Genomic DNA, 15,317 nt, shown 5'->3' on the forward strand with positions numbered 1-15,317 from the left:
TTTGTGGACAATACCAGAGCCCTTCCCTTTGGTACTAACATACTGTGCAACCTGCTTGTATGCCCCTGAAAAAAGCATGCATGAGGCATGTTAAATATATATCAGACCCTCAACTATCCAGAACAATAAATATTCGCACAGGCATCGTTAAATCTCTGGTAGTTGTAGGACGAAAACAACTATAAAAAGAAATAATGTCTACACATTTCCTCTAATACTCCTAAGTGGATTTGCACACGGAGAGCTCATGGACTGCATTTTGTCCCTGGGGGGGGGGGGGGGTCCTCCTCAAAACACGAACATAAACATCTTAGCTATATGAATAACTTCTGGTATACTCATTTTGATTGACATAGGCTCCAAGTAAAGTAACAATTAAAGTACATAACAACAAAGAAAGCATGCAAAAAATTATCACACAAACACTGAGCAGTAAAATGCAGGTTCTTCTTTGAAATCATACAGTTGTATCAGATTTTTTCAGGATGGATCATTAAACACTAAAAATTCAAGTAGAATATTGAAAATGTTCGAATTAGGTAACATTTATCAAAGCTTAGTTCAAGTTGACTGTTTACTGAACTTGAAACAGGTAAAGAAAACATTGTATTGCAATGCACAAAAATGGCTTAATAGGCCTACATTTAGCATCAACAGTATCACTGTGATGGTCTTGGGATGAGCTAACAAACCAAGCGCCAAATTTGTCATGAGCTGCAAAGGACCGTATCTACACTAGACACGGGGGGGGGGGGGGGGTAGAGGAAATCCCTTAGATGATCCTTTAGGTTGCTAGAACAGCCAGATGCCGTGACTTTACGTGTTTCCTTGTTCAGAAGACTAATTCACAATCCGTTGGGTTGGGAGTGATGAGTATAATGGAGTGCAGCATGCTTGGAGGCCGGGACTGTCTGTTTTAAGATTATGGATTTTGGTGAAACACTGCCTTCACTGTACAATTGTGGGTTTATACACAATTTTAGGGCTAATTTCACCGAAAAATACCAATACAGTTCTCCTAGCAGATTGTAAAAATATATTATTTATTACTTTTGAATGTAATTCTGGGACTGCTAAAGTAAAAGTTGTTGACCTGGATTGTGCCTTAGAACTGCCCGTGTTTAGCATTCTGCTTGCAAACCCCATTATCCACCACAGCATCGTAATAAGCTGTAGGACAAAGCAATTCCGGCTATTACATCCTAATCCAAATGGGCAAACGCGTATCCCATTTGTACGGCTTCTATTTTAAAGTGCCGCCTCGTGATTAGGCTGCATTGGAAACCAGTGTAGCGTTATGGTGCTAACTTTGCTTTTCCACGTATCCCTGGCCCTATCTGGAATGGCGTATTGTAGTAATGTTCTTCAGTTTGTCTTCTGTATCCGGGTACGTTTACGACAGGAAACGTTCAATTTAGACAAAAGACTAATTTTTATTGGTTGTCTCTGGGCATTGGAAACAGCATATTATGCGATATGTTGTACTGAAATGTAAATTATAGTCTAGATCCTAGACTACATCCTATTTGAAATATATGGAATAACTCCTACCACAAATTTCTATATTAAGTCTCTCTTTTTTTGCATTTACCTTTTGAAAAAGAAAAGTTAATTGCAGATTCGTACTTCTTTAAAACGCCGTTTGGTGAATATTACAGTGTTGTTTGGAGCAGAATAAGTTCTTTGAATACATTACATTCACTAATTACCTACTGTAATAATGCCAAGATTGCAGCTCCCCCATATTAGGTGTTGATTTGTTTTATGACGCTGTCTCACTTTTCCTGGCAGTTTTTACCGCACTGTGCTGGTTCTGAGCAGATGCTAAAGCCGTCTTTTAATGCCAGCTTTCATACCTTCCAGGAGTGCTACTCTCTCTCAAGTTTGTCTATTTGGGATTTATTTTACGACATTTCCCACACTGATTGTTGGTTTAGGCAGCTCTAGCGCTGTAATTTGCATCGGCAAACGAGCGTATGCGAGGGTAATTTGCTGGGCTCCGGTCCCTGCGGGGTGAGCCAGCCGCACGCCGCAGCGCAGTTTAGGCGGGGCAGAAGACTCCGTCCTGCCGCAGCACGGCGGTATGAGAAGATGAAGCCCTGGGCTCTTCAAGGCGAACACATTCATGTGCCGTTTTGAAGAATTACAACTAAATTTTCTGAGCTGAAACGTGACCTGCGGTACAATCCGGTCACAAACACCTCAAAATGCTGCACGCCTCAGAGGCTGGCGTTAGATCTAAGCAGTCTTATTCAGGCATGGTTTCCACAAAATCTTGCAAAAATCAAGAGTCCCGCTATTGATGGATGGGCTCCACTGGGTTCCCTCTTGATTCATGCATACTTTAAAATGTAGCGTGCAATTTATGCATTACAGTTAATTTCATATTCTTCATATACTGACACTACTTATATTTTCACAGCAAATTAGTCAATGGTGAGTTCAGTTGGACTCTATGTCCCAAATAACAATTTTAATTACACCATGTTTCATTTCAGTCTTGTCCATGAGTGCTCAATTTCTTGTCTGCACATTAGTGTTTAAATGTATTTCTTGTTTCTTTGTACAAAGGTGACATACATCATCCAGACATGTTTCTGTGTGTATATGCTTATGTGGGTGTGTGTGTATTTGTGTGTGTGTGATTGTTAAGGACATAATATCTTCTTCCATTGGCATGTATCTAACAAAATTCAGCATCCAATTGATTTTCCAGAGCACTAAGCTGGCAAGTTGGAAGATTTAAGCGCTGCGATGAATTATTTATGTAGGAGAGTGAAGCGCGGATGCAACACCAGAATGGCCTGAGAGTGAAAGGGTTGGAGTCAGGTACGGAGCAGGAGGTTTAAAAGCCGTGTGAGCTCTGACCACTGCTTCTGCTCTGATGCGGTAACTGAGCAACATGAAGGTGCTAAACCACGCCCCCCTCCCCACCCCCTTTTTTAAGAGCTAATCTTATTCCATTTGTCTTTAACCATTGATTAAAAAATCTGTGAAATCTTCATAACACACACACACAAACACACACACACACACACACACACACACACTGTAAATATTACATATTATTAACTTATATTGTATATGAGTTCAGTCAGGTTCTGTGATTAGGCCTTAATGCAAAGGTCACAGCCAAATGTGTGTCATTTCAAATACCCAATATTTAATATTTATGTTAGTTTGATTAAACGTGTTGCAGAATCTGTTGTATCATTCAAGAAGACAATTACAGAAACCAAAGACATTTTTGTCATATTTTCGGTTGGGTGACAAATATAGTGAATAACAAGGGTCCCCTGGGACTCATTAAGTGTAACTCATGACACAACTGTTCTTTGCATGGAGGTGGGGTCTTTTTAACGGTACTGCTTGACATCTAGAACACCTTAAGGTATGAAAATCATTCCACACTAGCTTTTCCACTGAAATGAAACCTAATTTATATGCTTTATGAAGTTGCATTTCAATATTAATGTCTTACAAGCCACACATATTAATCTCACCATATTGCTTTTTTTCCCTGCTGGCAAATGGATTGTCATTCACGAGCAGTCCCAGGCAGAACTTCCATCAATCAATCAAATTTCATTTGATATAACGCTCTATACAAAGGAACTGTCACAGAGTGCTTCACAGAGGACATCTGGTATAAATAATTCAACTCATGGATGGAGCTTAAAGGAATAGCAATGATGCCTTGGCAGTGGAGCAGAAATCACCTAGAGTGATTGTAATAGAATCAATGAGATGCGATCAATCCAGGCGCCCGATCTGAGACAGAGAGACGTCGTAATGGAACACCTTCTGCCCTGACTGGGGATCCCTGTGAATTGTTCTCATTACTTCGACATTTGTAACTCTTTGCTCTCCTGTGGTAAAAAAATATAAATAAATAATAAAAATGAACAGTCTCCATTGGGTTTCTTGTTAAAATTGTCTTGACACTTCTTATTATATATTTAATATATATAATGCACTTTAATCAGAAGCTCTCACATAAATGCACCTGCTAAAGCAGGCTCCCCCTGCCATAAGGTAGGGCGGAATATCGAGCAGCAAGGCCAGTGGTTTCACAACTTAAATACTGTATCAAGAGTCAAGGATGACATTCTCATAGAATAATCATAGAATAAATTGGAATTTTGATGGATGTTATGTCTCGGGGTTTATATCTTTCACATTTGTTTTCATTTCTCCTAGTTCAAAAGTTGTCAGGCTTCCTTCACATTGAGGTGCCTCATGGCATAAGAGCCTCATAGAATAAGGGTTGTTGAAGAGCTGAGAAGGTTTTTTACTTCCAATTAGATATGTAAGTCTGATTTTTGTGCTACCCTTATCAGTACCATTAATTAAAACAGCTCTTTATGTCTCTCAGTGGTGTGCTACTGTACTTGAGTATGACCACAATGACCTCACAATCAAGAGAAGATGCCTGTGGTCTTCAGAAAGAGTTTTGACCTTTGTGAAATCATGAAGCTGATGTGAACCTTCTGTCAGAATATTCATATGCAATTTTATCAAACCTCCGTGGCTGGCTCCATCAATTAACTGTTTGATCAGATGTTACTGTTATCATTTACCTGCGATTCAGAAAGAGTGACAAGTGGCCCAGAGCTCCAAAGCAGAAAAACGAAGTGACAATATTCATTCAGCAGATGCTGCCTGAAAACAGAAAGTTTAATCCAATTGTTAATGTTCGACCGTTACTGATGGAGGCCGGCTGTGGAACTTTCATGAAATCTCCAGGAGTTTCTGGAAGAATGTGCCTAGAGAGAATGGGAGCTCTCCAAGGCGAAAGGAAACTTCCTGCCCTCTCACAGTCTGTTTGTTTGTGCTTTGCTTGTGTGTTTTAGCTACCTTTTCTTTATTGTTCGGCTTCAGCACGTGGATGGACTCCACGTTCTGCTTCCATCCTCCAATCAGAACGCTCCAAGTACACAGACAAATCTCACTGTGCTGCCAGGTCCTGAGTCCGGGGCTCGCATGGAATGATTTAACGGTCTGGACGGTGAGTCTCCACGCATCCATCATTACCTGGCTCAGCTGCCTCCAGGTCGAACTGATTCGTAGCCGCTTGCTGTGATTGACAGGTAGATGCGCAGCAGGGGTCTTTTTTCTAAGACTGTATGCTCGCACAACAGCCAAAATAGCATGCAACATTCCTAATGTCACATACTAAACACAGACAAGTTACAATTAGCCAATAAGGTTAATATAAACCAGTCTGAAATCAGGATGTAACACACAGTTCTGTCAGATTCAATCTAAAACTGTCCAGTGCTGTCCACTGTTCACTTGTAGTTTGCAGATGGGCTGTGTCACAAGTCTGGGCAAGCAACTCAGGAATAATGGGGGGGATGCTGCATTCTGATTTTGCTTGTTGCAGTAAATGATTATCTTTTTTTTTTTACAAGGGAATGAGATCATGCCATTACAAGCATCTGTTTACGTTCAAGAGAGCAGTGTGTGTCGTATACCACAGATATGTGGAATAGAGTTAAATATGTACTGCATGAATGTAGTACTGTGTTTAGAGCAATGAAAGCCCATTAGAATTGTGCACATTTACTGTATATGAAGAGTGCAAATGGAACTCACACACATGTGCGCACACACTGATATTAAGCTTAATTAAGATGACGTTGTTGCATCCACAGTGCATGATTTTTTTCAATTGTTGGACTCTCCTCTTTTTTCAGTCTCTGCACTGTGTCACTGAACGGTGATGTTAGCAAGAAAAATACATACAAGGACAGTGAGCACAATGTGTGTGTGTGTGTGTGTGTGTGTGCGTGTGTGTTTGGGTGGGTGTTTGTGTGTGTGTGTGTGTGTGAGACCTTGTTGTCCATATCTTATTAATACTTTCAACATATTGATATATGCGTTAGTTTCATAGGGGCAAGTAATTCCATAATTCTGTTAAGATTAAGTCTTTAGCCCCACCCTTTTGGGTGCCACCCAGCCAGCAGTAACACCAGCACCTGTCATGCCTGCATGATGGTTAGGAGTACAGTGGTTAGCCAGAGTATGTGCCACTCCTCTACTGCTTAAAACCAGAATCAGGTGGATACTGAGGAGGGTGAGAGAATGCCACTCATAATAACACAGTACAGCACAACACACCTGACAGGCTACCTTCAGACAGCTCTCCCCATCTAACCATTGGACAACTGCAACACCTGGGTCTGGTTGATTGGTAGACCATATAAATGGTGGAAGCTGTTGCTGAGCAGAACAGTGAGTTTGTCTGGCCAAACTACACTTCCCTGCAGGTGTGAATCTATAGAGACTGTGATCAGAGGGTCTGCTGCCCAGCCTTTTGTGATTCTGTATTTCAAAAAGAAAGCTGTCAAACAGACTTTTCAGTCCCTGTGTGGTACAGACGTTTAGAAATTTAGTAACACACTTGCTAAATTACTTGCTAAAATAAAACTACAAAGAGAAATGGTGATTGAAGTAAAAATTAATTAAAAGTAATAATTAAATTCTCATCCCTGTTTTGAAATATAGAGAAAAAATCTTGAGTACCCTGACAGATCAGTTCCAGCTCCAGCCATACGCTTCCTTCTGGGATATTACAGTGTCCAATGAGATTACACAGGATGTCCAACAAAACAAATGTCACCTTTAAAAAGGAAAATTGATAACAATCCTCAACGCACTGTTTTGCATTTCTCATCCGTGGGTTGTTACATTTTCATGAGTAAAGCACTCATGCAGTTGAAACATGCGAAGTCCAAATACAAACTGCATGCCAGCGCTAAAGGGAGCAGCTGTCTTTTCTCTCTGCCCCCTTGCTACAAACACTTGTGTTATTATCATATATCAGCTATAATAAATCAGTTTCATAACAGTGACACCATAATATATAGTGTGCAGTGTATCATAAGTTTGAAACACTATTAAATACACTTGCAAATGCGACTGGAAAAAACAGATATATTTTTAAATAGGTACCCTATATTTTGATTGGTATTAAAAATCATTTCTATCTCACATTTTGTCATATGTATGTATATATGACTATTCTGATACTATGTACACACACAGTGCACATCTCCCCTCTGCTGAGCTGAGGGTGAGATTTGCGGCTGACATAAAGCTGTGTGTGATGAATGCACCCCACGTGCAGAGAGGTCCTCTGTTTGAAAAACACTCAGAGCTTTTATCTGCAGTATCCTTTTGAAGGAGGAAGAGGCGTGGGAAAGACCGCAAGCACAAAATCCCTATCTAAAGCCTAGTCAACAAACGGGATACTGTGAAAAAAATCTCCACTCTGATGGATTTCGGATTTTTTTTTCTTTCCTCTCTCTTTGTTTCTCCACGGAGGTTCCAGCATCTTTGATTTTACATCCTCGTTGGAGAGCAAACAATATCTTTCATGTTACAGCGTATCCACAGATGATAGGTAAAGAGGGCGGGCTCTTGGGATTTTCAGCGTCAAATAAAGACTTTGAGGGTTTTATGAGCTCTTCACAGGGAAAGAATCCATCACAGGCAATGATGAGGCCTCCCCCCTCTGACCCTCTGTCTCAACCTGGGCATGAGGTGTAGCTCATGAAATATGCCGGAGACGCTGTTCCTTTCCCCACAGCTCCGATAGCAGTCATGTTCAGTTTAATCGCGCCTTTCCTGTGCTCTCTCTGTATACTGGGCCACACACCCTGAGGCAAGCGCGGGTCATGAATCGCTGGATTTATGAATGCTTTAACAAAGTAGTCACACCGTGTTCACGGCAGTGCTGTGTATGCTCTATAAAGGTCAGACTATGACCTTCATATGACCAAATGTTCATACCTTCCTACATGCAGCTGCTCTGATACCACCTCAAAGTTGCTCTACTACTCTAATGCCTCTCTGACTGTGTTCTAATGTTGCTCTGATGTCTCCTGATTCTGCTGCAATGTTGCTCTGGTACCGCAGCAGTGTTACTGTGGTGTTGCTCTGATGTCTCCTGATTCTGCTGCAATGTTGCTCTGGTACCGCAGCAGTGTTACTGTGGTGTTGCTCTGATGTCTCCTGATTGTGCTGTAATGTTGCTCTGGTACCTCAGCAGTGTTATTGTGGTGTTGCTCTGATGTCACTCTGATTCTGCTGTAATGTTGCTCTGGTACCTCAGCAGTGTTACTGTGGTGTTGCTCTGATATTGCTCTGATTCCGCTGTAATGTTGCTCTGGTACCTCAGCAGTGTTACTGTGGTGTTGCTCTGATGTCTCCTGATTCTGCTGCAATGTTGCTCTGGTACCGCAGCAGTGTTACTGTGGTGTTGCTCTGATGTCGCTCTGATTCCGCTCTACTCCTGCCGTGACACTGGCTTGCTTGCTGCTGTGTTGTTGCTGTAACGTTGCTCTGAGGCTGCCCTGCTTTCAGCTGTCAGCGGAGACGACGAACCCTGGGGTTCTCACTCACAGAAAAGAGAAAATTGTCCCGATATTGGACCGACATTTCATTGCCCTCACAGATACCTGTTAAAATTAGGCCCTAATTAAGAGATTATCAGCAACGATTCAAATGCAAATGAAACACTAATGAAACAATTGAGCTACCCATCTAGTGTTTGCTTCTTTGTCCATGAATCATGCTTTATGCAAAAAAATATCAGACATAGCTGGAAGGTCTATGTACAGTTCAACAATTGTCATAATCACAATCATAGTCATCAATAAACCAACTGAATCTGCAAGACAGGCCAACAGCCAACTTACATCAGCTGTTTATTTGATTTAAGACGCTTTCTAAGGTGAAACAGGTAAGAAAAACATTGTGGGCAAATGAAAGGAGGGGCAACTACAAACTGTTCCATTTCAGTGAACTATCTAGTTACTTATTTGGTTTTGATTTTTCTTTTTTACAGGATGGTGCATGTGTGTATATGTGTGCATGTGTGTGCAACGTTTGTGTATAAAGGTTATATAAAAAGAAACAAATAGTTAACAGATGTAAGCAATGCCAATATTATCCGTTATTAACACCAAAGGCAAGGATATTAAGATGTGCACAATAGTAAATAACATATGGTTTCCCACAGAAGGTTACTTTTCAGCATGACAGATGGGTCAAGATTTTATGAATGGGCATAACTGCAAAGAGAATAATGCAGTCTGAGAAAAAATCCAGCTTTGCTCTTGACAAATGACCCTGCTGCTGAATGACCCCTGAAGATAAAAGCTTGCCAACCCCTTTCATGCAATCAGTTATCTACATTTTCTGAAATGCACTTCCAGGTTCATCCAGTCTCCAATTATTTTAATGGACATTAATCATGGGCAGAACTGGCATGATAATGCATATTCAAAGAAAAGTCCTACAATAGGATCTATTTATTAAAGAACAGCTAAATCAGAAGTTCTGGATGAAGGCACTCGAACCCCTGTAACAACTTAAGCCATGACGAACCATGACGACTTCCAGGTCGGTGTCCTTAAAGCATACATGAAAATAATTTCTACAGTTCACATGGTCTTTGTTAACTCTTAACTCTTCTGTAGACAATATGATAAAACAAACCAGGCTTTTCATCCTCTGGCATCATTTATTTTTTCTTTCTGTCTTTTCTTATTAGAAACTATAAGCTTGTAGTTTCCTGGTCTTGGCCGTGGTGACTTTACTTTCTGGCTTTTGCTCCAACTGAGCTCAAGTAATGACATCTTATGGAGCTGTTGCCGGAACGCTGCTCTTGACTTAGTCATTCCCTTTGACTTGCGTCTGCTGGGTGTCATTGGTAGAAGACATCTGTAACTGGAGGTATGCAAAAAGAAAAGATAATCTGTTTTTTCTCCCATTAATTTTTGTGCCTCTTAAACTATTTGCTAATACAGACTAGCACTGGATTGGACCGAGGTTTTTGAGTTGAGTTACAATTTACACATTTCTTCAATTTACACTGTTCTTACAGCTGAGATATGACAGACTAATGAAAGTATAATGACCAGGACTGATCTAAAATGACTATTGACAAGGACGAACGGAGCGAGGGACTTGGTGCGCAGCTCTATAAATGGGAGGCTGAGGGACTATTACTGGTGGGATATTACAAATGGATGGTCTCGCAATTCTTTTTCTTTGGAAAAAATAACCACGGCCGGGACATTTCAGATTGCCTCACGCTCTGAACAAAGCTGGAGTCCCTCGCGTTCACCTTGCGTCAGCGTATTCCGCGCAGACACATTAAGAAAAGCCTAACGGAAACAATGTTCAAACGTTCTGTCTAATGGTCGTCATTTGTTTCTTTGTCGGCCCCCAATACCTTGGGGCTTTTAATATTTATAAGACCAAAGCGCGTTATAAAAAGGTTTTGAAAGATCTGACAGCCGTTCAGTAAACGTCCTGTGGTGTTCCGTCCACATACAGGAGCAGGCAACCACGGCTGGGATCATTTTATCTAAATGTGTCATTATATGGCCTTATCTTTCGCTATTAATCATTCATTACCCGCAGAACGAAGCTAATGGGCCTAAATCTCCCAGTGCAATAAGTGGAACTGCCAACAGTCAGCCATCAATATGCCATTCAAAGATTTTGCTTGTATTATTATTATTATTATTATTTACTGAAATTAGTTGTGTGCATGCCGTAATTCTGAATTGAATCTTTACTGTGTGAACTGAATTTATTCTATGTTGTAATGTCGTATGTTCGCCTAACAAGGTGGGTGAAGTCTGTATCTTTCTAGAACAGCTATTGACGGTGTTTGTGCAAGACACGGTGAGACAGAAAGGAGCTGCAAGCCTGGTTATGCGAAGATCATATCGATATGCTTATGTCATGCAAATGTGGCACGCTCAGTGGCGTCTTTTCAAATCAAGCGACATTGTCTCATTTCCCCCAATTAACTCACTAAACAATAGAGAAAATGAATTCAAACATACAGGATCCAACCATCCATGACTCCATACAAGGCGCACAAGAATGACTAGTTTACCATCTTTTTTGAAACTGCAATCACAAATATTGTCTTCACATTTATATGTAAACACATTTCTGAAATTGCATATATTCACCGAATCTGTTCAGGTTAGATAAAGCTGCACTGACTGCGATTTTTATTTATTTTTTTTTTTTTGCAATGCTTTGTACATATGATTGATTGCTCATTAGAGAACCAGCCATGTATCATCACAACCAGTCTTTGTTCATGCTTATTATGCTTGCAAATGAAATAACTGATTCAGAAACTGACGCTCATTAAAATCAGTAGATGCTGATATGTGATAAAAAAAATAAATCTTGGATATAAGAAATCATCTGAAACCTAATGTTTACGTGTTATACATATTACACTACATTCCATCATTGCCATATCATAAAAATGTTGTGTTCTATAATATATGAACAACACACACGTAGCCTACAACATCGCGCCCTTAATGCATTATATTTAGTATAACACGTAGGCTATTTTTACAACATGACAACAACAACAAAGTGTTGCAGACAACCCATCTTCCTCTCATTAACGGCACCCTAGTTGGGCCCTTTAAAAATGTCGGTAAATCTATATATGGAAAAGAAGGAGGGCATCAGTTCTAGGGGTGGAGTTTTATATTTCCACATAAAGTCAGGTCTGGTGCGTGGAGTGCAGACCGGCGTGAGAGGTGTGGACGCTCGCCACAACAGAACAACACTGATGGAGAACAGGGATATATAACTATTCACCTGGGAAACGCTCAGGTGAAGAAACCTTACATATATTTTTCCTCAATATTTCTAAACGTTACTCCAAAAAAACATGTCTCTAGCGCTCTATACAATAATTGCGTTGTATTATATCGTTCTGTGTCGAATTGGAGAGAAATGGGGAAAACGACGCCTTTGTTTTCATTTTTGGATTCAGATTTGCTTACAGTAGGCTGTTTACCCATCTGTAGGAGAGCGCAGCCAAATGAAAATGTTTCAAATTACATTTATCGCCTTTCTTCCTGAATTGTGGGGTTGATTCACATTACTATTTTGTCATTCCAGTTTCACTCATAAATTAGTTTGCTATTCTTCTCATCATTGATCTCATCATTAACTTCCCTGTTGATTTTCGTTGAAACAGTATTCCATATGTCTTTCCCCGTGCCCCGACATTGATGGGAAATCAACTGGATCGATTCGCCCATCTGAACTACAGCGAGCTGCCCACGGGGGATCCATCGGGGATAGAGAAGGACGAGCTGCGGGTCGGAGTGGCTTATTTCTTCTCGGATGAAGAGGAGGATCTGGATGACAGATCGCTGTCGGAAAACAGAGATCGGAGCCCAGGCAGCGACGGTCACCTAGTTCTGAACGAGACGGAGTACTCAGCTTTCTGCTTCCAGGAATGTATATTCTCGAAATTACGGGAAAACGAAGACTTGAATATTCACTCTGTGAAAACTTTGCTTACCATGTGCAAACCCGGGGACCTGCTGGAGCTTGTGCATGTCTCCAAAGACAAGCCGCCGCACTGGGTGATTTACGAAAAGAACGACCAGATTATCCATTTGCACAATGGGGAGATTCGCAAAGACAGCCTTTTTGAGATCAGCAACGGCCGGCTGGGCAGGATTGTGAACAACCGTTACAGGTATCGACCGCTCCCAGCCGACCTGGTGATGCAAAACGCCTGTGGCCATTTAGGACTGAGCGGCGGGGAGATTTGCTGGACAAACTCTGAAAGTTTTGCTGCCTGGTGCAGATTCGGGAAACGGGAGTTCAAAGCCGGAGGGGAGGTACACAACCGTGAACTGCAGTATTTTCTTAAGATTCATCTCTCGGAGAATAATGTGCGCACATTGATGTTTCGCAGTCTGGAGGAGATGATAAGGGAGAGACGCAGAGTGGACGCCAGTGAGAAGTTCAGACTGCTGAATGAACTCCGCTTAGAGAATGTGGAAGACCAGGAGTGATTTCACTCCTCTGATCTTTAAACATTGACCTGTTGAGACGTGCACGCCATGCAACGGGGATGCGCCGTCGATGTTGCGCTTCTCTCAAAAAGCGCAACGTCGTTCCCTTTTCAGTGGCCCTAACTGTCAAACGGATCGCACGTTTGTGCCGAAATCACCATGTACCTTTAAAAGCTTCCCTCCTGGTATAAACCATATGTCATTTTGGACTCCTTTCGCCGATGGCACTCATTATTCACTTGCTGTGGTGTGTCACTAAGTACCATCGCTTCGTTTCTAATGTTACTCCCTGATTTTTTAAAAAAATATTTACACTGGGAATTAAGTTAAAACGTACATTCTGGAACATAATAATGTTCTACTCTAAATGGGTAGTGCCTTTTAATGTACGTAACTGGCACACACAAAATTTATACTGCAATCGTTGACAGTAGCCTAGCAGCCACATTTTTACGAAGAAAGAATGTTCATGTGTTTGTTTTGTATTTCATGTGCGAGCAACAGAGAAATGGCAAATGAAATAATGTGTTTCATGAAATAAAGGGTTTTACTGACGGTTGTGGTGTGGGAACTCCTGTTTGTGTATTTCCATGCAGAGACTGAAAATGCGCAGCTGGTGCGCCTGGTAATGAAGCTGCGTCGTTTTTCCACTTCTGAGATTTTACTGATGAGTGTCATCTTTGTTCCCATGGGATTGATTTCTGAACAGCGTAGCTTTGCTTCATTACACCACTGCGGATTATGTACCAGCCATGATTTCAAATTAGTCTTCATCCTGTGAACTCAACCATCTCTTTGTAATACGACTTGGATCTGAAAAAATGGAAAACGTGGTGTTCAGAAAGTGCACGATGTATACTATCCGACATTGATGGCGCTTTCACATGAGATCCTGAATAACGAACATATACAGCTGGTTAAAAATGGAGGACAAGGAGACACGACTACACCACACATACACTACCGTCCACTGTTGTTTTTCTTCTTTGTTTTCGCTGTTCCTAACAACTTTTTTACTCTTTAGATCCATAGACGTCAATATGACATTTGAACTTGGTTTGTGTCAACGTGTACAAACTAAAATATCGGAAGATATTTAGAGGGCCCAGTTTCAATGTAACAACACTGGCCTTTGTCCTTCATTTGACAAAACTGAAGAAACCTTTTAGCTTTCATTAAAAATCTGTACATTTTGGCATCTGTTTGTGTTTGTTGCTCACATCTCGGGCAGACACATCGCGATGGATATAAACTCAATCAAAATATAATTTTTCATTGGTAAAATCCATGCAGCAGAAAGACAAAAAAAAAACAACAAGAAACACTAAAATATAGCACTAAGCAACTGCTCAAATGTCTGTGTGATTTCAGAATTTGAAGAGAAGGGTTTCTGTTGCCCTGCAGCTCCTAGTCTCATCATGAGACTGACACTGTGCCAGGGGGTTGACGATTTCCTATTAATGTATCAATGATTACGTTCAAATTCTTTTTTTTTCCCTCCTCTGTTTCTTCTGGTAAGCAGTTTTTAGATATACCCACCAAGGGATTCCTCTTGCCCATACATCATCATTGGATGGTTTGATGTTCCACGCACACACTGCTGTACTGAAATTAATGCATATCATTTAGCCCGGGGGGGGCCTCTGGTTTCTAATAAGTTTGTGCTGGAATTACAATAGGAGGCTTTCCAGCTGAGCTTGCATTGTATGTGCAGAATACTAATTCCGGAGCTGGTGAGCTTCCTTTGCAGGGGAGAATAGGCAGAGGAGCAGCGTCCCATGCAAAGAACACTCTGACTGTATGGCAATCCACTGTTCCCGGTTGCGAATAGACACTCTGGGGTGGTGGGAGGGGGGTAATCCCTGGTGATTTCTCTTCATCGGCAGTTGTGGTCTGGTCTAATAAATTCCATCCTGTGCAAGGCGGTACAGTAAATTAGTTTTTACACAATACCGGCTCAAAATAACTCATTAAACATGCGGTGCCAGCAGCTATGCCACCCTGCCTTCCAATGCTGAACATCAGAGAGTAAGCGGGCCGGGGTTTGGTTAATGCTTTGAGAGGAGATGTGACGGGAGGACCAGGCTGCTGCAGGAAGTGGAGCTTGTGAGCCTGTAGGGGGAGCTCTTCCCAGTGGACCCTGTAAGTTCAATTCCCCGGTGCAGTGAAGAGACACTGCTGCAGGCGGCAAAAGTCTTTTAGACGAGGAGTTAAACCATGGTCCCGATTCACTGTGGTCTAGTTTCTATGACAATTTAAAAAAAGAAGCATTCATTTCAGTGCTCTGGTCAGAAGCTGCAGTCTCCCCTACAGCTGAGCAGCTACACGGCCGCTTGCCTTTCCCACCAGCTTTGTTTCACCAAGCTGTCACTGTGGCTGAGAAACAAGTTCTCAGACGTCCCTCCTGGTTAAATGAAGGTCAGATTCAAAAAAATGAAAACAGAC

At 41.4% G+C, this 15,317-nt stretch overlaps 1 protein-coding gene across 1 annotated transcript; it reads left to right on the forward strand.

Moving 5' to 3' along the window:
- The first annotated feature begins 12,074 nt into the window (after nt 1-12,074).
- Nucleotides 12,075-12,872, forward strand: LOC118786516 (protein LRATD1-like). The gene has a single exon (XM_036541601.1). It carries the CDS (start codon nt 12,075-12,077, stop codon nt 12,870-12,872), a length of 798 nt encoding a protein of 265 aa, XP_036397494.1.
- Nucleotides 12,873-15,317: the final 2,445 nt, after the last annotated feature.

The sequence above is a fragment of the Megalops cyprinoides genome, chromosome 12, assembly GCF_013368585.1.
Source record: "Megalops cyprinoides isolate fMegCyp1 chromosome 12, fMegCyp1.pri, whole genome shotgun sequence".
Taxonomy (NCBI): Eukaryota; Metazoa; Chordata; class Actinopteri; order Elopiformes; family Megalopidae; genus Megalops; species Megalops cyprinoides.